The 27,500-nt window shown below is 39.2% G+C and overlaps 1 protein-coding gene across 1 annotated transcript in view; it reads right to left on the bottom strand.

Moving 5' to 3' along the window:
* Ehbp1 (EH domain binding protein 1) overlaps positions 1-27,500 on the bottom strand; it is a 286,967-nt gene that overhangs the window by 38,061 nt on the left and 221,406 nt on the right. The window contains exons 16-21 of the mRNA XM_036201513.1: positions 20,330-20,477; positions 14,362-14,469; positions 10,707-10,831; positions 8,381-8,519; positions 8,128-8,225; positions 5,330-5,453 (exon numbers count right to left, since the gene is read on the bottom strand). Coding sequence (XP_036057406.1) covers positions 5,330-5,453; positions 8,128-8,225; positions 8,381-8,519; positions 10,707-10,831; positions 14,362-14,469; positions 20,330-20,477 — 742 coding nt within the window. The remainder of the gene's footprint in view (positions 1-5,329; positions 5,454-8,127; positions 8,226-8,380; positions 8,520-10,706; positions 10,832-14,361; positions 14,470-20,329; positions 20,478-27,500) is intronic.

The following is a 27,500-nucleotide window of genomic DNA, read 5'->3' as shown; positions in this document are numbered from 1 at the left end:
TATGAATAAGTGAATCCAGACTAGCACCAATTTTGGATTAACTGAGCAGCCTGACAAGGAACTGCTGCATAAACCCCTGTGCTTGCTTTGTCTCTGCCACTGACGGCCTTCCCAGTACTGCTTCTCACCTGTGGCACCTTCTCACTGTGCTCCATGACCCACCAAGGGTCTCTTTCTCCTTGTTAGAGCAGCCTGTCAACATGCCAGGAGAAGGTCTAGCAGTTTGGGCCTCCATCCAATTTCTTCCTTCCTCCCTCTCCTCAGACAGGAAGTCCTTAAAGATCAGAGCTACTCAAGCTCGAGGGATTTAGAAATAGGGTCCAGGGTATTATTTAGTATTATTTAGTTACAAGAGAGTTTCATTTCAAAAATGTATTCTGATTTTTTAATAGTATTTTTATTTTATATTTAACTTAATTTCACATATCAGCCACAGATTCCCCCGTCCTCCCTCCTTCCATCCCCAGCCCTCCCTCCCCAGTCCACTCCCCACACTCACCTCTTCCAAGGCCAAGTCTCCCCTGGGGAGTCAGCCCAGCCTGGCAGACTCAGCCAAGGCAGGTCCAGTCCCCTCCTCCCTACACCAAGGCTGAGCAAAGTGTCCCAGCACAGGCCCCAGGCTCCAAAAAGACAGCCCATGCACCAAGGACAGGTCCCAGCTCCACTGCCTGGGGGCTTCCTAACAGTTCAAGCTAATCAACTGTCTCACTTATCCAGAGGGCCTGGTCCAGTTCCATGGGAGCTCCTCAGCCATTGGTTCACAGTTCATGTGTTTCCACTAGTTTGGCTATTTGTCCCTGTGCTTTTTCCAATCATGGTCTCAACATCTCTCGCTCATACAATCCCTTCTCTCCCTCCCTCTCCTCTTTCTCTCTCTCTCTCTCTCTCTCTCTCTCTCTCTCTCTCTCTCTCTCTCTCTCTCTCGTCGATTGGACTCCTAGAGCTCCACCTGGGGCTTGGCTGTGGATCTTCCATCAGACACTGGATGAGAGTTCTATCATGACAGCCAGGGTGTTTGGCCATCTGATCACCACAGCAGGGAAATGCAAATCAAAACAACTCTGAGATACCGTCTTAAACCCGTCAAAATGTCTAAGATCAAAAACACTGAAGACAGCTTATGTTGGAGAGGATGTGGAGCAAGGGGAACACTCCTCCACTGTTGGTGGGAATGCAAGCTTGTACAGACACTTTGGAAATCAATATGGCACTTTCTTAGAAAATTGGGAATCAACCTTCCTCAAGACCCAGCTATTCCACTCTTGGGCATATACCCAAGGAATGCTCAATCATACCACAAGGACACATGCTCAACTATGTTCAGAGTAGCATTATTTATATTCTGATTTCTAAATTTCACAACTCAACCAAATACAGAATTTCAGTATGATCCAGAAATCCTAATCCTAGGTGTATATACAAAAAAATTTAAATGGTGTTTCAAATAGATATCTACACATAAATGTTCACACTGGTCGAAAAGTAAAAATAAGAACTGTCAATAAAATGCTGGGTGTGGTGGTGCATGCCTTTAATTCCAGCACTTAGGAACCAGAGGCAGGCAGATCTCTGGATCTCTAAGTTTGAGGCCTGACTGGTCTACAAAGTGAGTTTCAGGACCAACAGGGCTGTCACACAGAGAAACCATGTCTGGAAAATGATTCCCAGAATCCACATGGCTCATAGCTGTTTGTAACTCCAGTCCCAGAGGCTTCCATGACTTCATCTAGCCTCTGTGAACACCAGATATGCACACACATGGTATGCAAACATAGAATCAAAACTTACACACATATAAATAAAACACTGTTCATCAACAGCTTGACAGATAAATGGAATGTGTATGTATGAACACTAAAACACTATCCAACCACAAAAAAAGATGGTGAAGTAGAACATGTCGATAGCACTGACGAATCACAAAGACAATATGTTAAACCAAAGAAGTCAAGCACAGAAGGATAAATTGTTCAATTCCACTCACATGAAACATCTAGAATAAAGTAATTCAGAAACAAAATAGAAAAGAGTTCTCAGGGGTTTGTGAAGAAAGAAATGGAGTTATTGTAGTACAGGATTTCTACTTGAGTGGTAACTTTTGTATACAGTGGCAACTACCATGCAATACTGTGAACGCATTAAATACTACAGAACTGTACACTTTCAAATGATTAATTTTAGATCATGTGGATTTTCTAATCACTAAAAATATTGACTACAGCCAGTATATGCAGGTATATAGGAAAAAGTAGACAAAGGGATATTTCACAGTAAGAAGATATGGTGGACGCTGAGTGTGATGGCATATGTGATGACCCCAGCCAGCACTTGCAAGGCTGAGGCAGGCAGGACAAGTGTGAGTTCTAGGCTAGCTTGGGCTATATAGGAAGACTCCATTAAAAAGAAAAAAGAATGCCAGATGGTGATAGTGCATATCTTTAATCTCAGCACTTGGGAGGCAGAGTTTGAGGCCAGCCTGGTCTACAGAGCAAGTTTCAGGACAGGCAGGAATACAGAAAGAAAGCTTGTCTTGAAAAAAAAAAATCAAAAAGGCAGAGGGAGAAGAAGAAATGATAGGGAAAGAGATGGGAATCAAGAACCAGAAAACCTGAAAAATCTATGCTCAAGCTCTAACTGTCTTTACTAATAAGGCTATCTTCTAAGTTTAGTTTATTTAGTATTTCGCGCGTGCGCACACACACACACACACACACACACACACACACACACACACACGCGCGCGCACACACACGCGCACACGCACACACACGCGCGCGCGCACACACACACACACACGCACACACACACGCGCGCGCACACACACACGCACACACACACACACACACACGCGCGCGCGCGCACACACACACACACACACACACACACACACACACACACGCGCGCGCCTGTTGTGCTGAGTATGTACAGGTCAATGAGACAGCTCTGTGGCGTCAGTTCTTTCCAGCTCTCCACGGGCTCTGGGCATCAGATAGGCAGGCTGTCAGACTCATCCAGCAAGCACTGTTACCCACCGAGCTACCTTGTTGGAGTCAAGGCCATCTCCAGTTCGTCATCCCCTATGTGAGCCTGAGTTTCAACATGTGGAGAATGCGCTGTGCTTATCTCCAAGGCTGAGATTCAGAAGTACACCAGCATCTTTAATACACCAGGGAGAGGTACTGTTAAAATGAATGAAAGTTGGAATGTCCTAGAACCCCGAGAGAAAAAAAGACCATCTGGTGCTTTTGCTCTCTATCATACCACCCTGCTTCATACACCAACTAGTTTTTATCTTAGTATGTCTTTGTGCCGGAGGAGGCTTGGTACAGTCTGAGGTGGTTTTGGGGGCTTATTAAGTTGGGTTAGTTTTCATCTGAATCTGCAGCAGAGACCGAGCAGGGTAAAATTCTGTCTTGTGAATAAGGGATAGGATAATCCCCAAAGGGATCCTGGAGTCAACTGTGGTCTATAACCTTCAGCTAAGACTGATCTCTAGCGGGAGAAGGCCATTTCCAAGCTCCACTGGTGACACAGGCTGAGAGGGAGGAACATCAGTGTCTTTTGATTAGAACCCTCAATAAATCACGTATGGAGGAGAGAAAACAGGTAAGGCTCCTTGTTTCAGGTTCACATAGTAACATACACTCAGTTCAGCCAGCAAATGCAATCTTTTTCTGTTTGTCAATGCAACACAAACAAAGCAAGAAGTCATCAGCCACCTTAAAATAGTCAATAAAATGGTTCAAAATTATCAGAGAAGTTATACTATCACATATTTATGTTCTTATAGCTAGCATAGCTAATATATTTAGACTCTTTTAGAAACCAAAGAAAAACATAAAACAATATATTAGGTTATAGAGGTGTGCCTACTCCACATAACCGTATGTACAGAAGGCAAGACACACACGGCACACACAAGGCTTGTTAGGGTACTGACAAACATGGTCTGCTTACTCGGGTGCAGTGAGAAGGGCCATGATAGGACTCTGGTGCTCTGAATTCTGTTCATGATTTGTACTTGGTGATCTGTGTGACCCCCGAAAACCTGCTACATCTGTCCCCTCATCAGCATGAGAGGTGTCAGCAATGACTCCCTCCAAAGGTTTTTTGTTTTAAATTTTAAATAGAAGAACTCATTCTCCCAAGTCTAAGAAGCCAATATTCAGGTAAAATAAGCCTGAGCTCACTCTCCTTGAAAAGAAGTGAGGAATCCTGAGTTCCATTACTGTCTTGGCATTATCTGAGGTGCCTCAGAAGCAGCTTGGGAGCTCTGCAGAACAGTGTGAAGCCCACTGGGTCAGAACAGGCCCAGGATCCCTACTGGACTCATTTCTGATGTCACTAAAACACGCATTTTCAAAGATCCCATCTATAAAAGCTTATGGAAATAAAAGTTTTATTAATGAATACACTGTAAGAAAGCAGACAGAAGGCTCAGGAGAGCTTCCCAGTGCTAAATCCCACTGTTCTTTACAATCACAAAACTAAACCAGCTAATTGGAACAGATTTTTAACTCTCATTTTTGGTAGGTTTTTATAACACAACTTACCTTGAATTTGGTGTGAAGGATTTGAACTTAATTTTCAACTGTTATCATTTTGTATGAGTAACATTTTAAAGAAACACACATGTGCACATGCACAGTTTCTTTCCAATAGCTTATTGTGCTCTTAGATCTATACAATCAATCTCCATTGGCAATCAGCACGAAATGCCACTCTGCCCTCTGCTTAGGAGCTAACTTGCTGCGCTCATCCATCTTTACAAACCTTGCTATACACTTTAATCCTTTCGAATGCAGCTATGACATAAAGTATTACAGACTTTTAAAAACCTATTCTCTGGGAAAAAAAAAAAAAAAAAAAAAAAAACAACTGTGGAGCATCAGTAACCAGATAGTATTCTCAAATTTCAGTGATCTAGTCCACGGAGCCATCCCCTATGCACAGCACTCTGTTTCACGCAGTACATGGCTTTAGCTGGCCAAATCTTTTTTCCCCCAATGAATCAGTAGAACAGTAAAGATCTACTTTTTTTTTTAAGCAGTGGCATATCAATGAGGCACAGATGTGTATTCCAACTCTGCATGGATGAGCACACTGTTCAATAGTGCTGGCTCACACGGTATCAGGGCGAGTTATCACTTCCCATGAAGGCACTCTTATCACCAGGGCCCAGAGAGGTGGCTGCAAACCGCAGTCTTTTTATTTTCAAGGCAGTTTTGCTGAACATTCAGGCTTCAAAGATTCACACTTCCAAAACTCTATAAGAGTTTGTGAACGCTCAATTTGCCAAAACTGTTTACAGTGTAATTGGGCACCGTACCTGTGTCCATGAGATAGCGGAGGCGCGTCTCCACCAGCGCGGCACGGGTGTCAATTTGCTTCTGCTCATTCTCTAGTGCTGCCAATTCTCCCACAACATACTGACTGGTGTCTTTGAACCCTTTCTGTTAACGAGAACAAACAGGAAGGGGAAAAATCACTTGTAAGTTGCATTTTTCCTTTCTACAAACACTTAGTAAAGCACTTACCTAGAGAAGCAAACACACTTAGAATCAACCTCAGTACCCAACCCCACTCCTGCCTGTGATTTAGGGATCTTTCATATGCATCAAGTATAACAAACTGTTGTAAAGACTGAGCATTTCAGCTATTGAGTGTTACATTTATAAACTTACCTCCAGATTTGCCAGATATAATAAGTTAACAATGAGTGAGATGGACTTTTCCTTAGGATTAAGTCAGTGATTTAGGTATGAACAAGATGGGGGAATTTTTCCTTTAATGACTATTAGAACAGATCTTTCATTCTAAAGTACAATATATATATAGAAGCAGGGTTTTACTATGAAGTTGATCCTTAAATAATCTAGAGAGAATCAGATTTCTTCTGTAGAAACAAACAAACAAAAAAAATCAAAAAGATACTTTTTTTTTGGCTTATGTGGAAATTATATCATTTAAAATATTAAAAAAGTAAAAAAAAAATAAGAAGATGACAAGTATGGTGATATGTGCCTATAATTCCAGAACCCAGGAGGCAGAAAGGCAGGTAAACTGCTTATGTGTCCAAGGCTAGCCTCATCTGTGTAAGTTCTAGCCTAGCCAGGGCTATCCAGTGAGGCCCTGTCTAAAAAAATCAGAAACCAAAGGAAATCAAGTTTGTAATATCACCATAGTTTCTTCCAGATAGATCCTGTACATCACTGAGTTGAAATGTTACTAATCTTTAGGGCTATAAATTTTAAGTAGCAAACAGTCTCAAACCTTGTTACTTAGAATATAATTCAACTAGTTTACTGTTTAATTTTTTCTTTAATCAAATTTGCAGTTCTATTTGAAATTTTACTTCCATAGTAATCCATAATTTAAAAATGATCTTATAAGTTTTATTTGAAATAGAAGTTCTATTATGGAGTACCAGTATAACTTTTAAGTTTTAATTTTCACATACATATATACACGTATATATGCACACATATATGTATATATATGATATTGTTACAGCTAATAAATCAAAAGCTCTCCTCGCACCTCTTGTGCCCTTTGACATTTCTGGGCAGTAAGTGACGGCTCGGCGGCTACCGTCACTACCCTACCGTCAATGTGCATTACCCATTCGGAGACAGGAGCAGACAGCCCAGAGGCAAGCTGGGAGACACTCGTTTAGGCACTCCTTAAACAAGGAGCACAATCAAGACTTACAATTATTCTAAATTCTCACGGCCAATAAATATGTTCAATTCTACTAATAACTTACTTTCTGAGCTACTTAAAAACTGCATTCATTTGTGAAGTCAATTTATAACTTTTACTTGTTAAATTGATTATGGCAGCTGATAAATTTAAAGTTAAAATGTTTTAGAAAATCATAAATCTGATAGTCTTGTAGTCACTGAATACAACAATGTCATTATATTGTTTAAAGATTCACACAAAATGGATAGTCTTCTATTTCAATGTGTGCTACTGGTAAGTATAAAATTAAGAATAACCTGGTGGCTGCTTCTCCTACTAGCCAGCACAGCATTTCTAAAGGGACCTTTTCTGTCTCCAGTCCCATCCAAAGGGATAAAAAAAACATTGTAGTTTGCAGACAATACAAACAGAAAGGCAGAAATTGCAGCAAACACTGGACTTCATTGCATAGTTCACATTTCATATCAGATCTGCTAGTCCTGCAGTGCTGTGGCCAGTCATCAGACACCTTCAGTGTGAGACAGCTCACTAAGCTACGCCTGCTTTCTCAAGATGCACCAGGGACATTGTTTTTGTACTTTTCTGGGTCTCCTAAAGGTGAGAAGCATAAAATGAAGCACCTTTAGTGTCCCAAAATGCTGCTGATAAATTTGAGTTGCACTTAAATGATTTTAAAATTCCCAAAAACATGATTTTTAACAGTGAAAATATTCAAACTGTAGATAATACAAAAGTAATACCATTAAAGAGAGCTGTGCTTCTTTCTAGACAAAATTTCAAGTTAAAACTTGTTCTCCTTGCTTCTGTCCCGCAGCTGTCCATCAAAAGCAGCTTTCTCCCTGCGGTCTATCAAATATTTCCCTCACAAATCAATTTTACACATGATCAGCCCATACCCCTACTGAGCTGAACCTCCCCGTTAATTAAGTGAAGAAATTACCATATATATTATATTAATGCAAACATCATTCAGCTAGTAATTCACGGCTGATCTGGATAATGGAAAGGTTGAACACCCATTAACCCAAGCCAACAAAATGGGTTGGCTGAGAAATTCTAGCGGGTCTCATGTGACTTCTCCCTCTGACTGCAGCCCTGCGGTATCTGCTATTGTAATAATTAAAATCCTCCCGGTAGATCAATACTGGAATCTCTTTATGGGAAGTGCCCTGATGGAAATGTCTCAAGGAAGCTGGGGCTGTGGAACTCTGAAAAATTCATTTTTTTTTTATCTGACAATTATCACCACACTGCAGACTAATTCAGCAGCGTACCCCTCTCACACTGCTTTGAATGCACTGGAGATTGACATCTTAAAAAACCTAACATCTCATTTTAACAAATAAAGGCACTATTTCCACATACAGTTTGGAATTATCAGCAATCATGAAACCACACAAAAAATTAATATACATTAAGTACTTCATCTTCTGATGGCTTCCTCTGGGGTTCAGTTATCGCTGTCTTCTCCGCATTTCCTCTCTTTGTATCTTCCTGGATTGATCTCTGTCTTTTCATTTCTTAAAAAAAGGGGAGAGGCATGTACGATTATTATAAAGCTTGATATTTATATATTGAAATGTGGCTTTACATTATCAGCATTTCTGTATTTAATACATATACACTGACAGTTAAACACTGTCACCTCATGAGACAGTTCTAAACGCCTTCCTACCTGGTCTATTCTCAACATACTGACTGAAAGACTGTAGTGGAGTTTTTCTGACTGTAGAGTCCTTGCTGAACACAACAGGATTTCTGAAACGTTCTGGTGCTTTTTGTGGTCGCTCAGTTCGAAGATCTTCCTTGCCATTCTAAAAGCAAAAGAACAGACAGTACAATAGTTCTGAATATGGAATTACATGCCAGGGAGGGAGGTGATTTTTACCAACTGAAGATAATGCTGGCTTTTCGGAGCTATCTGGCAGCATTTTAAAGCACTATAAATGGTTCAACAGCAGGTTCTTTGGCCAGTCGGCAAAAACTTTGGAACACATGGTTTAGACCCTGATGACTTTGATGTGTCAGACACTGCGAGCCCGTGTGTCCTCCGCTGATGATAAGCCTCATTCGAGTCCATGTTACCTCCTCTGCCCCGTCTGTTTGCAGTCCTACGGACTTGTATGACAAGAAGAAACAGTCTCCAATTTTATGCCCATTCAGATAAACCATTAATGCTGGGTGAGGGCTAAAAGGCAGGATTATAACACTACCCCACTGAACTGAATTTCATCAGCTATAACTTTCCAAAGCCCGATTTGTAAGTAAGCCCTTTACAGCCAAGGAAACTACAATTATCTTTTCTGGAGCTTCCTATGTTAATACTGGTAACAAATTCAAATGGTTCTATCAACAAGAAATATCCCAGAAGACTGAACCATCACAGTGTGTGGAAACTGCAGATACCGAGGTGCTGTGTACCAAACAAATATTTCATTTTATACCTAATCTTTTATTATTTTTATTAAGTGTTTTGAAAGTAAATAGGGAAAGGCTAAGATGCATGACTAATAGCTGAGCCTGCTGAATGCTGAAACTGGTTATCAAAAGCTACCAAGACTTTGCCCTTCCTCTGCATTGAGACAATCAGTAATGAGGGAACCCTCCAATGGCCTATTCTCTAGCCTCAAGGAGGCCTGGGATACAGAATCCTCCAGGGAAGGTAACAGTTTATCCTTTTCCACAAACACAGAATGCCTCATTTATAAATGTGTAAACTGCTTTTTATTAAAAAAATAAAAACCCAAGTCAATGCTAAAAGCTGCAAGGGAGCAGATGGACGCTGTGCGTTCTTTCTAAACACCATTTTCAAAACCTCAACTAAAGAGAGTCACACAAACGCAATCTGTTTAAAGTCTTATGTTTTGTTGGAATAACTTTTAGAAATTACTACAAAAGAGCTGTTTGGAAAACAAGGTCAGTTTCATATATGTAGATGACTAACTTATAAAAATAAAACAATTGTATAATTTTTAAAAAGTTGTCTGTTGTATTTATCATTATGTTCAATCTTGTAATATCTTAACTAGATAATTAAGTTTACAAATACTTTTGGCTTTAATTTCTTAAAGTATGATTTTTTTTACTGTTATTTTAATGATTATTCAGTAGTCTAAAACTCAAGTCTTTACTAAAATAAACAAATATGGCTAATATTTTTAGGGCTGGCAACATGCTAAAATATCAGTATGATTAGCCAGTAAAATCCCATCTTAAGAAAGCTTTTTATGACTAGGAACTTCTGCCACTTTACAAATGTATTCCTCTAAACCCACTAATTCAGTTAGCCTTTTCAATCCTTTGTATTATTCTTAGGCAAGCTTCATTCTACATTAAATCCAGAGCAGAAAGCTAAATTGAAGGAAAAAAAGACACCAGACCCAATGCAGGCTTCCTTTTATTCAGAGATAGAGACGAAAAGTCTTCTGCCTCCCCACACACTTTCATCACCAGTTTCTGGGACCTTATAGCAAGCAATGAGAGCCATTGTTTTGGGGCTTCAAAGCAGCTCTGTCAGGGGGAGGAAATCCTTTCAGTCAGCAGGGCAATCCCCACAGTCCGCAGGTGGGTGAAAAGTTACACAGGACTGCTGTCCCCAAAGCTGGAGAAATGCTAATGACAGAGTGTGGGGAAAGGAGGAGGGGAGCTCGGGTGGGGACACTATAGAGAGTCTATAATAACAATAAGGACACGCACACAACGCCACTGTCTAAAATGCTACAGTAGATAAGAGTAATAACGGCACAGGTTTCATACAAACAACTGCTTTCAATTCAGCCCCATTACCATCTGCAGGTACGACAGAAATAACACCAATGGCTCATTTGCATGGGTAAAAGGTTTAGACAGAAAAGCACGCTAGAATTCTCTCGGCAATATTCCTCTTAGCACGATCTGAGTTCAAGAACAGTTTCTGCACACCCCTGACTTGCTTGAGACAGAAGAACTAGCAGTCTCTGGAGTGAAGATACTGAGGCAGCTCTTCAGTTAGTAAGACTTACCTTTACTCCTTGCTCTGAGGTTTCAGGGACAGCTCTCTGGGCAGCACTGGGGAGCGAGTTCACCACCTGTGGCTGGGCTTCTAAGAGCTTCTTCAGCCTCAAGTCCACCAGCTTACTATTTTGTTCTGTTAAACATGCAAGTACCATAAATGGCAAATGAGAGGACTGGGATGCACAGGCTACCAATTTTAAGTGGCATCACAAGAATATTATTACATTTCAAAGACATTGGGGCTAACACATCAGACTAGACACATGGAGAGCTCTTTTGCTATATATTTTACCCTTAGGGTTAATCCCTTAAAAATATGGTCAACATGCCTAAAGATAATGAAGAAATGGCTTCATTACCTGAAAATAGAAACACATCACACACACACACAACTATATACATTATGCACAATAAAACAACAAACTAGATATTAAAGAGATGCTTTCTTTCTTTCTTTTTTTTTTTTTTTTTGAGATTGGCTCTTCCCCTAAATTCCTGGCTAGCTTGGAACTCACTATATAGAAAAGGCTGGGCCTGAACTTGCAGTGATCCTCCTGCCTCTGCCCCCTAAGTGCTGGGATTACAGGTGCCTGCCACTAACAAACACTTGAATTTAAATTCTACCATTTCAATTTTTTATTTTAGTATGTTAAAATTACACATGCAATATCATCTTGAAACATGTTATTAACATGATCTGGATAACATACACACTGTCAGAATCCAGTGTTTAAGTGTGTACATATATACCCAGCATCAAAATAGTGTATGTTTGCAAATACTTTCTACTTAAAACAGCAGACATACAATAAAGATTATCATGATTTCAGAATGTATTAAATATAGATAGAAATGGAAAGCAACCAAACTATGGCTATAACTTTTCAAAGGAACAATTTCAAATTATTTTACCAAGTACATTAATCTCTAATAATAAAGTGGTTCAGAAATGAGTTGAAACAAATATTTCTACTTAAAATTCACACAAAGTATGTGTGTGTGTGTGTGTGTTTTTAATAAAATGGTTTTGTAAAAGGCATGCCAACTTTTGGAGAATGGTATTTTTCACAAAGATTAATAACTTTTCTAATTATAATATTCTTAATAAATGTCATTATCATTACTTTCATGCAAATTTTTCAGTTTATACTGCCAGGCTCCTTTTTTAAACAATATCTGATGAACTATGGTCAAACCAAGATAAAGATTGAACAATTTATTATTAAAACATTATGACTTTTATATACATATTAAAAAAGGAATTTTGGAGAAAATACAGCAGGATAAAAATACACTATTTTCTGTGTGCTTCCAGATTCCAGTTTGTATTCCTATTTTTTTATTATCATAAGCACAGCTATTGATTGCAAAGCCTGAGTCTGCACATGCCTATACTTACGGCATGCTGAAGAGCTGTATTGGTTGTGGAGAAGTTGGGTCACACTGTAATCCTAGCAACTGGGAGGCTGAAGCAGGCAGATTACCAGTGCCAGGGTAGACGAGGCTAATACAGGGAGGTCCAGACCAGCCTGAGCTACAGGGAGAGTCTATCTCAAATAAAACAAAACAAAAATCCCCAAATAACACCAAATAGGAGATGGAGACATGCTTTCCTTTTCAGCGCACATGTGTGGATCTGCTTGTGTATATGTGCATGCATGCGTGTGTCAGACACTGACACTGGATGTCTTCCTCAGGAGTACGTGATATTTTTGAAACCGGGTCTCTCACTCAGTGAACCTGGTACTCACCCTGTGGGCTAGCCTGGCTGGTGGGCAAGCTCCAGGGACCGACCTGGGGTTACAGAGTGGGGCCTCCACACCTGGCTTTTTACCTGGGTGTTGGAGATCTGTACTTAAGAGACCCATGCTTGCATCACAACCACTTTCTTGAATAAACCATCTCCTCATCTCTGAGAGAATTTTTCCTAAGTGTAGGAGTCAAATTGCCAGGATTAAAATTAACCAGATTTTTAAAATATCCTACAAAAGTTATAATAGCTAATTTCTCCATGTCACCTAAGAAATGGCTAATTTCTCCTACCTTTCTAATCTACTTTAGAAGGACATACACATTGCTTATTTTGCTAATTTTCTAATTCCACAGTTGGGAGTCAATCTTCAAGTCCTCAACAGTAACCAGTTACTGAGCATTCTTCTCCTTCCCTCTCCCTCTCTTCTCCCACTCAGTTTCTAAGAAAGAATTGTGTGGTAATTATAAATGGAGGACAGGCAGACCGCAACAAAAATATTTTCTTACAGAAAAACTGAAGATAAGTTCTACTGCTTTTAATAAAGAAGCTAGAGAGATGCTCAGCAGTTAAGAGCATTCATTGACTGCTCGTACAGAAAACCCATGTTCGATTCCAAGCACCCACATGAAGGCACAACCCTGGATGTAATTCCAGTTCCAGGGGATCCGATGCTTCCTTCTGGCCTCCAAAGTACTAGGCACATAATATGGTACAGACATACCTGTTAGTAAAGCACCCATACACATAAGAAAATAAAAATAAAAAAGTTTATTAAAAAAACCCTAAAAGGTAGTTTTAATTTTGAGCTAAACATTTAAAATGGTTTCCTCAAATACTAGAATTTTCTTTCACTATTTCAAGCACCTGGCTGCTGTACAGAAATAGTATATCTTAATACTGAGTCCCGAGGGAGGGACTGAGAGAGGCCTAGGGTTTTCTCAAGTGCTCCTTGTGGTTAAGATGGCCTTGGACGGCTGTGTCCTGGAGAAGTAATAAAGCAGGTCAGTCTGCAAGGACACGTCAAAGGTGGGACAGTACAGCTGTCACCCACTGACACCGTGCTAGACAGGACACTTAGGAGAGACTCTAAAGAGGTCGCTAGAGTTGTTCCTGCTGCAAGGATTCAACTCAAGAGACCTCTCTGGAGCCACTTGGCATCTGTAGCTCTGGATTGCTGACTGCTGCTACTTCTGAAGGCAATGCATTCAGAGCACACACTAATACGGCATCTTTATAGTTCAGAGGAGAGTAGAAACAAGTTGCAGTGTGACTCATTGAGTCAATACAAGATGTGACATTAATCTGTCATCTATACAGAGTTCTCAAAGTGACCTACTGTAATCAATTGTTTAGCCTCTGTAAAACAGCCATAACATTAAAAGTAAGCAAGAAACTTGCAAAATAATACAATCAAGATTATCTATTTTGAGAGAAAAATCTCACAATAAAGCCCAGGTTGGCCTGGACCGTGCTCACTCTCCTCTTGCCTTGGCCTATGTACAGTATGCTTAGAACTGCCATGATTAGTTCTAAACTAAGTAGGCATGATCTATGGTTTTAGACTTAGATCTGAACTATTCCATAGCTACTCCACATGTGGTATACAATGGCATATCACAACACAGATGCAGTGAGGAAGCCACTTAATGCCTACCAACTGAAACTTAGAGTGACTATTAGTAATAAAAGAATCTATGTCATTATTTACTGTATCAACATTAAGCTATTTGAACATTCAACTGAAAACAAAATAATATAAAAATTAATGGGAGGAGGATTTGACTAAATGATCAGCGAGGGCATAAGATGTAAAGAGACTACAAAAATAAATTATTATTGATGAGATATAAAAATATAATGATAAAGTTTGCCATGCAATAGGACACAAAACATTTATAATTTGAAATTACCGGGAGTATCAAGGTCACTTTCTATATTAGTAAGTTCATCTCCACCTCCTACAACAAAGCCTTCAGGAATGTCCTCGTTAGTATCTATCTCAATATTATCATTTTCATCTGTAAGAACATGTAGCAATAATGTTAGTATATCATTTATATCTTATACCCTTTGTCCTCAACTCTAAAGAAGAAAACTCATATTTCAATGACAGTTGCTCAAACTGAAATATGACAAAGAAAGGCAAGTTAAGAACTCAGTTCAAGTCACTTTCCACTGTTGGATAATAGTTATATTTTACATTCTTATGTCAAAGCTGAATTATCACATCAAAGCAAATGAAAAAAAATTTTGACAATTTGCCACCCACTGTTTCTGAATCACTGAGCTCATTAAGTCCTTGTGTTTTACCGTATAATCTATTAATAATCTCTAATATAATAGCATGTGAAAATAAAGTGGATTTAGTGAAAAAACATCCAAAACTCTGAGTTTCATTTTTTTTTAACATTTATTAGATAATTTAAAAATGCATAAGCACATCTTTGTTTGATTTTTGGCTTTCCAATCAGCCACCGAGAATGCTAATAATAGTTACCATTTAACAGACTTCCATCTACTGTATAAGCCAGTTAGAAGAAGAACACAAAGAAGAACAAAAAGATTGGGAAGTGCCTACTTCTGGCAGATGGGAACCTGGATACAGAACGGCTGCTGGGAGCAGCAGCTCAAGAATTACACATGTGGCTAGATCACCCAAGCACTGTCGCTTAGTTCTTTTCTCATCAACTACACCCAGCACGCCTATTCCACTCGTTTTCTGTAGGTGAACACCTTCACTTCACGGTTCTCAAAACTTCTCCAAATAATTCTGTAGCTCAGCAAATAAATTAGCAAATACTTCCAAGTGCTAAAAAGGTAGTTAGACACTTTTCTGAAGTAATCTGTGCCAGGACATTAACTATTAATGATTTCAGGAGAGCTAGTTATACTTGGCTGCCATCAACCAGTCACCATTGATTATTACTAACCACAATGAATCTAGAATCAAAGCACAAAATTCAACATTCATTCTTTTACTCCAACAAACAAACAAACAAAACTACACTAGTGGTTCTCATCCTGGGAGGTCACATATGAGATATCCTGCATAGCAGATATTTATATTACAATTCATAACAGTAGCAAAATTACAGTTATGAAGTAGCAATTAAAATAATTTAATGGTTGGGGGTCACCACAGCATGAGGAACTGTATTAAAGGGTCACAGCATTAGGAATGTTGAGAACCATTGTCTATAGTGTTCTGTTATGTAACTTGCAAAAACACTATGCTAGATACTGAGGAGGTACGTTTTTAATTTAATTTAATATTATAATCACATTGAAGTGATTATAATACCATGTAGGATCAGAATTATGGAGTAAAAAGAAGGCACAGAGCAATTCCAAAGATAAAAAGGTTACTCTTTGCTAGCGATACCAGGATTTCTTTCTTGGAGGTAGGAACTTTTAAGTTAGGCCAACTGAAGGGAAGGCATTACAGGCAGGAAAGCAGAAGGGAAGGCTCTGTTCTGTGCAGTTTGCTCAGACATACTAAAGGGAAAGAAGAGAGGTAAGGCTTGAAGGGTACAACTGGAGTCAGCCCAGAGGGGCAGAACGGGCAGCTTAAATGTGAGGTGGTGGAAGTGGAGAGACGATGGAGCTCAACAAGATTATGTACTTTTCTGTCCACCTAGCTGACTGTAATTGGGAAGTGTGTGTAGTTCATAAGCAGCAGTAGCAGTACCTGAGGCCCTTTCCTCATGTTAGATGGTTTCAATATGACACCTACAATACTGTTCTTTGATTACACTTGCTTATCTTCATGTGAAAGAATCAGCACTGTAAGGACTTGGGGACAGAGGATGCTATCTGTGCAGGCAACAGCATCATCCACGCCAAACTGTTGACCTAGCTGTTGTACTAGAGAACAGAAAAGCTGGAGGTGAGAAATCTAGGTTGGGAACTGTTCTGACCTTAAGAAGCAGTATGGAGAGCCTAACTTAAAAAAGGTGTAAGAGTTGAAACTGACTGGTATGGGGAAGGAGTAAGAGGCGAAGCAAGCACTTTAATCCACCACCAACAATGGTTTTGCTGTGGAAAGTGGGGGAAGAACAGAAATGTGGGTGGATATGGGTATCTGTAAGTTGTCAAGTCCTGGGTCATGTTGAACAGGTGCCATATGTGTTCTTTCCAGAAAAAAAAAAAATGAAACTTCCATTTATACTATCACTCACCAATAATCTAGATGGATTAATTTAGTATTGCTGGACTTAACATAAAATGATTACTGTTTGGGAAGACAAAAATAAAAACTGATCTATCAGCTCATCCTATGAATGAGATTTTACTTGCCAATCACTAACCAGTTTTGAAATGAACATTAAAGTCTTTTCAGCAGTTAATACAGCATCTTTCCCAACCTGTGGGAATACTTTAAATGCATTGTAACAGAACTCAAGTACATGTTTGTGTGTGTGTGCGCACACATGCATTTATGTATTGAAAGATACTACATCTATATCTAAGTATCTACACACACATGAATCAATATAGTCTTCATGGCTAACTATGGAAAATCTAGTAGGTGAGTAGAACCAAAAGTAGAGATCCAGTACATAAATGGAAGAGACAAGTGTGGGCTGTATCCTGTGTTACATGTGTAGGGAAATGAGATATCAACTACACAACAGAATGTGAAGATATGTGCTACCTGACACTGTACAACCCTGTGAGCTAAATAAAGCCCTGACAGTGTGCACCACTATAGCACAGCAATATAGCCAATCTTACACTCTCTTTAAATAGGTGAATGGAAACCAGGATATCTGGTGATAAAAGAATGGTCTACAATGCCAAGGAAAGAATCATAGGCTGTCATTAAAAATATGTTCCGAAAAATAAAAGATTCAGAAAGAAGTCTCTCACTTACCCCCCACCCCCTTTTTTTCTTTGGTTTTTCAAGACAGTGTAGCTTTGAGCCTTTCCTGAAACTCACTTTGTAGACCAGGCTGGCCTCGAACTCAAAATCCGCCTGCCTCTGCCTCCTGAGTGCTGGGATTAAAGGCATGTGTCACCACAGCTCTGCTTACTTACCCTTTAAAAAAAAATATTCTCAACCAAAGTCTCCATGAAATTCAGAATTTTCAGAATTCTACAGAGACCAAACAAAAGATAAGAAATGTAATACAAATATTATAGTCCTAATAGAAGATGAAAATAAAAATCATTGAAAATCTTTAAGACTTTATTTTGGCCCAATGCATTTCATACTATCCCAAGTTATCACGGGGACTGGATTCTTATGAAACCATGTGAACTTTGTATGCTATATAAGGGTCAGCAAACTACCAGACAGGGGCAGAATTCATCCCACTGTTTTTGAGGGGCAGATAAAGCTAGCAATGTCTATTCATTCAAATATAATTCAAGGCTACTTTCAGACTACAAAGGCTGAGTCAAGCAGCTGTGGTAGAGATCAGGTGGTCTGTAAGTGTAAATTATTTACTCTGGCCCACATTAAGAAGTTTGCTGAATTCTGGCTTAAACAAGTGGCTGGAGATGCTGGACAGGCAGGTGCATATGTGTGTGTGTGTGTATATGTGTATGTGTGTATGTGTGTGTGTGTGTGTGTGTGTGTGTGTATTTGAATTTCAGGAAGACTTTCACTGTGTCTTTCTTAAAGGTCTCTCTACAACTCATAGCCTTGATCATTATAGCTTAGATGTGAGATAGGTGCAGGATGCTGAAGTTGGGGAAGATAGTCTCATGGCTGCTCCTTTATGGATACAGACCCAGACTCATCTGCCTTAGCTTTCTGTTTTTTCATCTGCACTGGCATTTTTTTTTTTTTTGTGGTCATACTCACAAACTGCCAAGTTATAGGCTCATGGTGTCCATCCACAAACTGTTAAAGCAAGTGTTCACGCAGTCAACAGAAGAGTATAGATCATAAAAACAAGAGTGGAAATGGGATCAGTATGTAAAGTGAAAGGAGCCAGATGGGCACAGGCAAGTATGGTTTCTCACCCACGGCATGTTCATACAGACTGGAGACTAACAGACAGATCCAGGAAGGGAGGACAGGATGAGGATCAGGTGTGAGGGAAAGTTCCACTCTGCCACTGAGCAGCGTCAACTTTAGCCCCACCTTTCATCTACTTTGTTCACTGCATTTACTCTGGCTGTTAGATAATGTCAATCCAGGTCTTTGCTTCTCCCACTGTAGGAAGAGCTCCAGTCGTGGGCTACAATACTGAAAAGGTGTCTTGGTCTAGTCTAGTCTTGATATACACTTGCAACTGCGGTTGTTTTTTTTTTTTTTTTTTAAATGTTTCATCTGAGGAGAACGTCTACAGCCTTCGACAAATTATTTTACTTATTTTGTATGTGTGTGTCAGCAATAATGACTGAACCTAAGGCCTGATCTGTGGTAGGCAAATACTCTACCACTAACTACATCTGAAGGCTTCAACTTGGGTTGTATCACAGACAGCACCAACTGTGTAGCCAGCCAACACACACTATGCCATTAACTACATTAACTACAACTTTATTCCTGGCCTCCTTGACATTGTCATCTTACAACAATAAGCTTTTACTCTAAGCAATCAATTAAAAGTCAAAGCAATTAAGTTTTTGTTTCCTTTGAAGAAACTTCCTATTGAACTGGAGAGAACTAACTTTGTTTCATCTTTATTTTTTTGAATAAGGTTTTATTCAAGTCCTGATTTGCCTAATCTTCAGGGTAATAATAATATTCTAAGATGAACTAAGGACATGTACCTAAAATGTTTTATTAGATAAATAGGTTATGACTCTTTGAAACAAAAAGTTCATAGGCCTCTTGAATACCCTCCCAGCAAAAGTGCAGTTTCCAAATAAGGATGACCCAACTGAATAGCAAGAGGAAAAATTAAAATTCTTTTTGTTTATATGGTCCTTGTCTTGACATTACGCTTAGATAAACCTGCAAATACTGAAGATGACCTCTCGGAGTAAGAACAACAGAGATGACCTAAAGGAAATGGATATAGAGCACTCTAACAATTCTGAGAGTCTCATGTGGCCTAGGCCTGATGCTCTTAGCTTTACCTCCCAATGCTGGGGTTACAAGTATACACCAGCACCCCTGGCTGTGTGCAGGGAGGGGGGTGACTGTACCACAGCCCACATGCGGAGGTCATAGGACAAAGGGTAGGAGTGCAGTCTTCCCTTATGCTACCTATGTTGCCAGGATTAAACAGGGTGATAGGCTGGTGGTGGGAAGTGCTTTCACCAGCTGAGCCAGCTCACAGCACAAAAATATCAGTTATGTAATCTTCTTCAAAAGGAAGAAGCTGGAGCTGGTGGTGATGCCCAGTGTCAAAACAGACACTTAGCATGCACAAGACCCTGGGTTCGATCTCCAGTATAAGCCAAGCCAAGTTTCCCATGGAAAAGCTCACCACTAGCAAGTCCCACATTCTAGACATGGAGGCTATGACTGCATTTCACCTACTCTTCTAACAGTGAGGCATCGAGGGATATCATAAACCAAATACTGTACGACGTTTCTGCTAAAAAGTGTCACCTCCTCTTCCTCCTCTCTCTTCCCCTCTCCTTTTTCTTCTCCTTTTTGATTCTGAGACAGGGTCTTGGCCAGCCCTAAGCTTGAAATCACCCCTGCCTCAGCATCCTAAGTGCCAGGATTACTGGCTTGTGCTCCATGTCCAAGCTAAAGAATTATGCTTGCATTAAAAATTAAGGCAAAAAGTTGACTTGAAAATAATAACAGTTCTCTTACGATTTATTATACTTCCTTTACCTTAGAAAAAAGTATCAACAGGCTAGAAAGTTTATGGTTTTGATGTAACATTTTGAAGTAAAAAGTCCTAAAAGGTCCAGTGAGGATTTCTGGGTTCTCTGTAGAATATGCTACACGATTCTTTAGCTCACCTCCAGATGCCTTTGACCTTTCTTTCAACTTTTCTGCAGCCATTTCCCCATAGCTGGGGAGTTCTGACGTCCTCACTCCGCATCGAGCTTCTGCTATCAGCTGACGAGCCCTCTCTCTCAGCTGCCGACGCCTCTCTTCATCTTGCTGCTAAGACATATTGAACAGTTGCCAGCTCAGTAATTGACAGAAATGCAATTTCATTTTCAATCTGATCGTCGTGATGGGAGCTGGTTACGGCATGGCGCTTGGCCCACACCATAAACAGGATGCTCTGCATCAGCTGGATGTCACACCGTTTTTAAAAGATACCTCGGCACCATCTCTTAGAACATTTACAAATCATTGTATTAAAATGTCCATCACAAATTTAAATTAAGGAATGTTTGGCAATACATGCTATTTATTAAAGAAAAGGCAGAAATTAGTAATAAAAGAACAGACTTAGAGAAGTCACAATAATCAGAAGACTTTTAATTAATAGTTTATTTTTTCAGGAATAATATTTAACTTGCTATTTTCTAATAAAGGTACTGAGCACTATCTAAAAGACACATGGATACTATAAAATACAGCTACATGATATCGGTCAAATATAGGAATGGTATTTTTTTCATAGAGTAAGAGTGAAGATAGTTGATCAGTGAACAGTTCCAACTTAACAACTGCCAATGACAACATAATGGTGATATGAAATTCTTTTTCACTGCATCTCCTCCTAGATGCACAACTGTAGCTGGGTTTTTTATTCTTCATTCTTTGCTCTTTGGAGACCTGCCATCCAGCTCCCAAATAAATACATGAAGACTTATTGTTTCTTATGAATGTCTGGCCTTAGCTTGGCTTGTTTCTAGCCAGCTTTTCTTAAATTATCCCATATATCTCCTGCCTCTGGGCTTTTACCTTCCTATATACCTTTCTTTACTTCTTACGTGGCTTTACTTCTATATGACTTGCTGTGTAGCTGAGTGGCTGGCCCCTGAATCCTCTCTCCTTCTCACAATAAGGAAAACAACAACAACAAAAAAGTCTAATAAAGTTTTTGAATTTAAAATTACTCAGACCTACAACAAACCAACTACTATAGGCTCCTGTTGCCTGGATTTTCCCACCATGATGCACTATACTGGAACAGTGAACTGAAATAAATTCTTTCTCCTTTGAGTTGCTTTTGTAGAGCATTTTATGTAGCAACAGAAAAAACAAAAACAAAAACATAAGATACACATGTAAATATTTTAAAGTAATGCTTCACTATAACTTTGAAATAGTATATTTGGCCAGGGTCAGACAAAAGGCATCATAGCTTTTGGATCACACCTGCAGAATGAATGAGTGGAATCTGGAACTGACAGATTAATGGTGTCTGGTTATGGCGACTGTTGTACATGAGAACAGGAGGTAAGAACCACACAGTCATAAAGACAAGAAAGCATATTGAAGGAAAATACACTAAAAGCAGTAGGGACCACTAAAGGTGGTTTGGTGGGTTGTTGTTTTTTTTTTTTTAATGTTGTTTGTTTTCATATGCTTGTTTTTTTTTAAAGTTTAGGGGAATGAAAGATTAATCTAGCAGTAGTGCACAATACAGATTATCACAGAAGAACCAGAAAGACATGAATTAGCAGGCTTATGAACAGCCCAATGAAGTCACAGTAACATTCAGGAAGAGGAAGTACTAAGAGGAACAGAAAAGAGAAATGCAAAAAACATACTTGAGATAGGATTGAATTCTGTGCCAATTTTTGGTTAGAGATGTGGATTCAGAAGGTACTACAACTATGGACTTATAATAAAAACAGAAAACTAAAAGAAGCCATAAGGAGCCAATGTTTGGGGTAAGACAGAGTGGGTTTGAAGAAGTAAAGGGACATCCAAGCAAAGGTTTTAAAAATGTAAAGCCAGGGCTACAGTGTTGATGGATGGATAGTTGGAAGCCTGAGAAGTAAGGAGGCCGCCGACTAAAACTGGAGAATATCTGTATTTATGTTAGGGAATGCAGAGGAAGAAGAGAACAAGACCAATTGATCATGAACATCAAAGCAGAAGAGGATTTCAAGAAAAAAAGTACAGCGGGGAGTGGTCTGCTCACCTTTAAACCCAGCTCTCAAGAGGCAGAGGCAGGAGGATCTCTGTGAGTTCAAGGCCAGCCTGGTTTACATATTTCCAGGACAGCCAGGGATATAGGGAGAGACCCTGTCTCAAAAACAAACAAACAAAAACAACTTATTACAGCGAATGTTGGAAGTTAGTCAGAAAATTTAGAAGAGGCAGTCAGGCTTGGTGGACAAGGCAGACACTGGATAGGTGGGACTCAAATCTGCATACTTCTTTAAAAATATTTTTTTTTGAGGTAGCTAAAAATCAAGAGATTTTGGCATCATCAAATTAGCAAGAGTAGATTACTAGGTGTGTCAGGTAGGCCTGGGGACACACTCTTGAAATTCTAGGTAGGCAAACTGACACACTTTCAACTATCAAAAAGAACATAGAGCACAAGGAACTCAATCAATGAAGTCACATACAAATGAAGAAAACTGTACTTCAACATGATATAGAACTTACAGTATCATAACTCACAAAATCTGTGAGCACAATAAGACAACACACATGTAAATAAAGAAGAGACCATATATAAATAAAAATTAGAGAACTTTAATCCAGAGGTTGGTCTCATTGTCATTAACACTAGGTCAACCACACACCATGCATGTTTTGATATGATTGTGTACATATTACTTATAGTACTCTATCCCAAGTATTAAAGTGAACCCACCAAGCTTCTATAACTTCCATTTTATCCATAAACACAAGGGACAGAGAAATAGAACAAACAACACAGCAAGAAAGCAGCCCCCAAACCAACCTCCACAAACACAGAATCAATCACACATTATCTTGGACATGCCAAGGGAGAGACTTTTCATGATTCAGAGTAATGTAAGTCTGATCCCACTGTTCACAGAGAAAAAGCACTGACAGGGAACGTGGGAACATTTTCACAAGTTTGAGCTCAAGCGTGTACATGCACACATATACACACCAGGAGAGAGAGTTGTTGAGAATACACAAATTGTAATGGTGGAGATTTCTGGGCTCCGTATGTAATGTAGCTACCTAAGGATGCTTACAGCTATAGTTGAAGCATTTGGAGGCAGAGAAAGGAGGATTCTGAGTCTGAGGTAAGCCTGGGTTTACATAGCAAGACTCTGATTCAAAAGTGGTCTTTTTATTTTAATTTTCTATAATGCAAACAAACTATCCCTGTAATACACATTATTTGAACGTAAGAACTGTAGAAGAGAAGGAGGGAGAGGAGATGGTAACTTCTTGGGGTAGGACAGTGAACAAGCAAAAGAGAGGTCTAACATTCAAGAGAAATTTTCTTAGTCTTTGGAAACAAACTCATTTGTAAGCAGAGGAATCTACAACATGCAGCGTAAGCATGAAGACATAAAAATAATATACAAAAAACTTTCACTTATCAGTCTTTCTGAACTCTGAATATAAACTATGAATAAAGGAAGATAAGGCTTGATGATATTTTAGTGATAATTACTGATATTTCCTGAGCTTTCATGTGTCAAGTGAAAGCTATATTTTATATTCATTATTTCATTTAATTCTTACACCCCGCCCTTTTTAGCTAATGATAACAGGTTTCAAGTCCCATTGCCACACAAATAAAACATCTAATAGTTCAACCCATGTCTGTCTGACTCCACAGCCCTTGCTCTTAACTATTAAATTATTTGATCCTCAAAATGTCAAGTTAAAAACAGATGTAGATGTGGTAGCACACATCCAAAATCCCAGAATTGGGGAGATGGAGGCAAGAGAATCAGGAATTAAAGGGCAGCCTTAGCTAACGTAAATTCTAGGCTAGCCTGGGCTATAGGATAACCGGTCTAAAAAACACACAAACCAACACACAGAATCAAGAGGTACATGAAATGGCTCAATGAGTAAAGACACTTGAGCTGGATCCTTGGAACAGACAAGGTGGGAAGAATGTTCCTTTCTGACTCGTGCCCTCTGACCTCACAAGCATGCCATGGCATGTGCATGAACTAACTTCCAATCCCAAATCAAGAAACAAATACAATATTAAAAAAAAAAAAAGGAAAACCAAAACAAACCCCAAAAGATCAAGTATAACGACCAGGTAAGAAAGCTGAGCCTTCACTAACCCTGTATCCTTCAAACTTGAAGAGAGTGGGAACATTAATAAAAACCATGATTTAATATGCTGCAGGCAACAAGATTGAAGCCAATTTCATTACATGAATAATTTCTTACAGAGCTAGGGTATGATGATTCACACTAAGATGAAGTAGTCTTTGGTCATTTTAACTGAGTTAAATGATTCTACCTTTCCAAGACCAAAATGGGAACCTACTTTTTTCTCACAAGCTAAAACTCCCAAATGTTGCTGAGAGCTCACTAAGAGTATGACTTAAAGGAGGCAATCATAATAAAAACAACTCTAAACACTAATCACCACACTTTATCAATTTCCATGTAAATTGTTTGTTTGGACTTATTTACCCATCATTGTTCTCTACACAATAGAAAAAATGCAAATGAACAAATCAGAATGCAGCCCTAATGGGACTTTCTGTTTATAACCATTAGCCCAGAGGTGTGCTGTAATTCAATTCTCAAGTAGCAAGATTTAGCCTCATTAACAGACTGCAAGGGCAGGTTACAACTCATAAAACCCTACAGTAAACAAAGTTTATAGACACAGCACAAAATCTTGAGCCTGATTGACAGAACTCTAGTTCCCTATCAGATTGCCTTAATTTACTTTTCTACTAATGTCCTTACACCACAGAGACAATTTTGCTTGGGCCCACAGCTCTCTAGTGGGATGGCATATCTGTATTGTTTGTTTTCTCACCCTAAAGAACCAACTGAGAAAATAAAAGATAATTGTTAAAAGTCATGGGAATGGAGCTCAGTGGTAGAGCATTTGTCTGTCTGTGAAAAGCTCTAGGTTCAATCTCTAGCACCATGGCTCCCCAGCCCCACAAAAGTCATGAGGGAAAAACTTGCAATTACATCAATTGATTGCATAAACAATATTAGTTTAATTGGTAGTCCTGAATTTTTAGTTTCTTCATGATGAGAGATTCATTCTAAGTAAAACTATTTCATTTATATGTAGGTTCCACTAAAAGTCAGATCATGGGAGTCAGAGCTACAGCTCAGTTATTGAATATTTACTTCACATGCATAAGATCTTGCATTTAATTCCCAGAAACACACAGTTTGTTTAGCAATATTTAAATAATAGATAGCACAAAATATGTGAATTTTTACCATATTTACTAAAAGTGGCTATACTGTTCATGTCCAAGGACAACATGACCAGAAGAACATAGGGCCAAATAACCACTTTATTAATTTAGTAAAGCATTTTAGTGCAAACTAGTCAAGCATGTTGGTAATATTTCTGATGATGTTTTGCCTATATTTAAGCACAGAAATGTGTTTTTGTTATCTTTTTTGACCAGTCTACACACGAAATAAGACAAGGACTGACCTGCTGTCGTGAGTAAACCATCAGTTCACTTGTGAAAAGGTCTCTTCTCTGAGGTGCAAGGCACACCAAGTTAGAGGACCATCATCATTAAAGGGAAGCTGGACACATGGCAAGTCTGCCTTCCATTGACTTCTCACTACATAAACCTAAGTAAGCTGAATTAGTTAGTTACTATTTCTAAGACGTGCTTGCCTTTTTCTACAGAGTTTGAATGACTTAAGAGGCCTGTCGTGCCTTTCTAAAATGAATGTACTACAGTAAAGTCTGATGGGGCTTATTTTGGGAGGCCTCCCTTCTCATGAGTGTCATTACAACAACCTTTGAGGAAATGCTGGCGTGTTTTCATACACTATGTTTTGTCTCTGCTCTTCACAGTGTTATGTGATAGCCACTGACATCTTGACTGATAGAAACAATCTCACTTAAATACACTGCTTAACATCATACACATTACAACTGCCATAGTAAGAAATAAATTTAGTGTCATCTTGAAATTTCAAAGCAATGATCTATATAATGGATTACATAATCCATACTTCTAGCATTTTTCAGATACCCCATTATTATTGTGACATTAGAAGTTTTTGTTCTTTCTAATCAGTTCAAGTTTCTTTTTGTGGTACTCAGGAAGACAGGGGATGCAAACTAATTTGTTTATATTCATTTAAAACCTGGGTCCCAATCTTGAATTAGAAACCCCTGGGAGAGAAGTGAGGCCAACGGGCTTGCACTTCAATACACAGACAGAAAACACCCCACAGAGGCTGGGTCAGAGCTACTAGCTTTGGACACTAGCTAAAATACCCAGGCTCCCACTGCATGCCTGGGCTTCAGTCTGCGTCTCCTTACCGTGCTGGAACGCTCTACGATCTGCTGCAGAGAGAGGCACTAGTGAATCTTGACGGGTTATGGACAAACTCTTCTAGAATAAGTAATGTAATTCCTTGTTTCCCCTCCATACAAATGTATTGGTATGCAATTTTTATATTTCACAGTTCACCGACATCTAGGCAAGCTTTCTTCCACTGCTTCAATGGCGCTACTTTTAATTTTATCCTCCTTAGCTGTAGTAATTAAAGTGATCAGCAGTGGCACCCCAGCAGCTCTGACACGGCGACAACCCCCTAGCAGACTCTGCTCTTAAAGGGAAGGGGGAAAAGACTAGTTTCATTTCACAGAGAACAAGAAAATCAAGCCTCCCCAACCCTCAACTTTATTTAATTGTTCTTTCAGTCATCTTCGGATCTTAAGAATCAAATAAAAATGGCTGCTATGGGGGGTCCTTTTTATTCTGGCCGCAAATGTCACAGAGTGACATTACTTTAGGCCAAAAATGTGCCATGGATTTGCAAAGGTGAATTAGAACATGAGAAACTGTCAGTGTAGTTTCTGAGGTCATTACCCACCAAGGGTGCCTTTACAACAGGAAATAGTTCCATTCAGTCAAAAGTCCTTCTGCTTAGGAAATGTGCGTCTACTATATTTTCACGAAAAAAAAAAACAAGCTTTAAAAAAGATATCAGACAATATTTGTATCCTTACCCTGTAAAAACTTTTACAACTGAACAATTCCCTCTACCCCACTGACAAAACCCAAATTTCTTTCTTGTGTTGGCTCTAGTGTT

This window comes from Onychomys torridus, chromosome 10 (assembly GCF_903995425.1).
Source record: "Onychomys torridus chromosome 10, mOncTor1.1, whole genome shotgun sequence".
NCBI lineage: Eukaryota > Metazoa > Chordata > Mammalia > Rodentia > Cricetidae > Onychomys > Onychomys torridus.
This window is presented reverse-complemented; position numbering and strand designations above follow the sequence as displayed.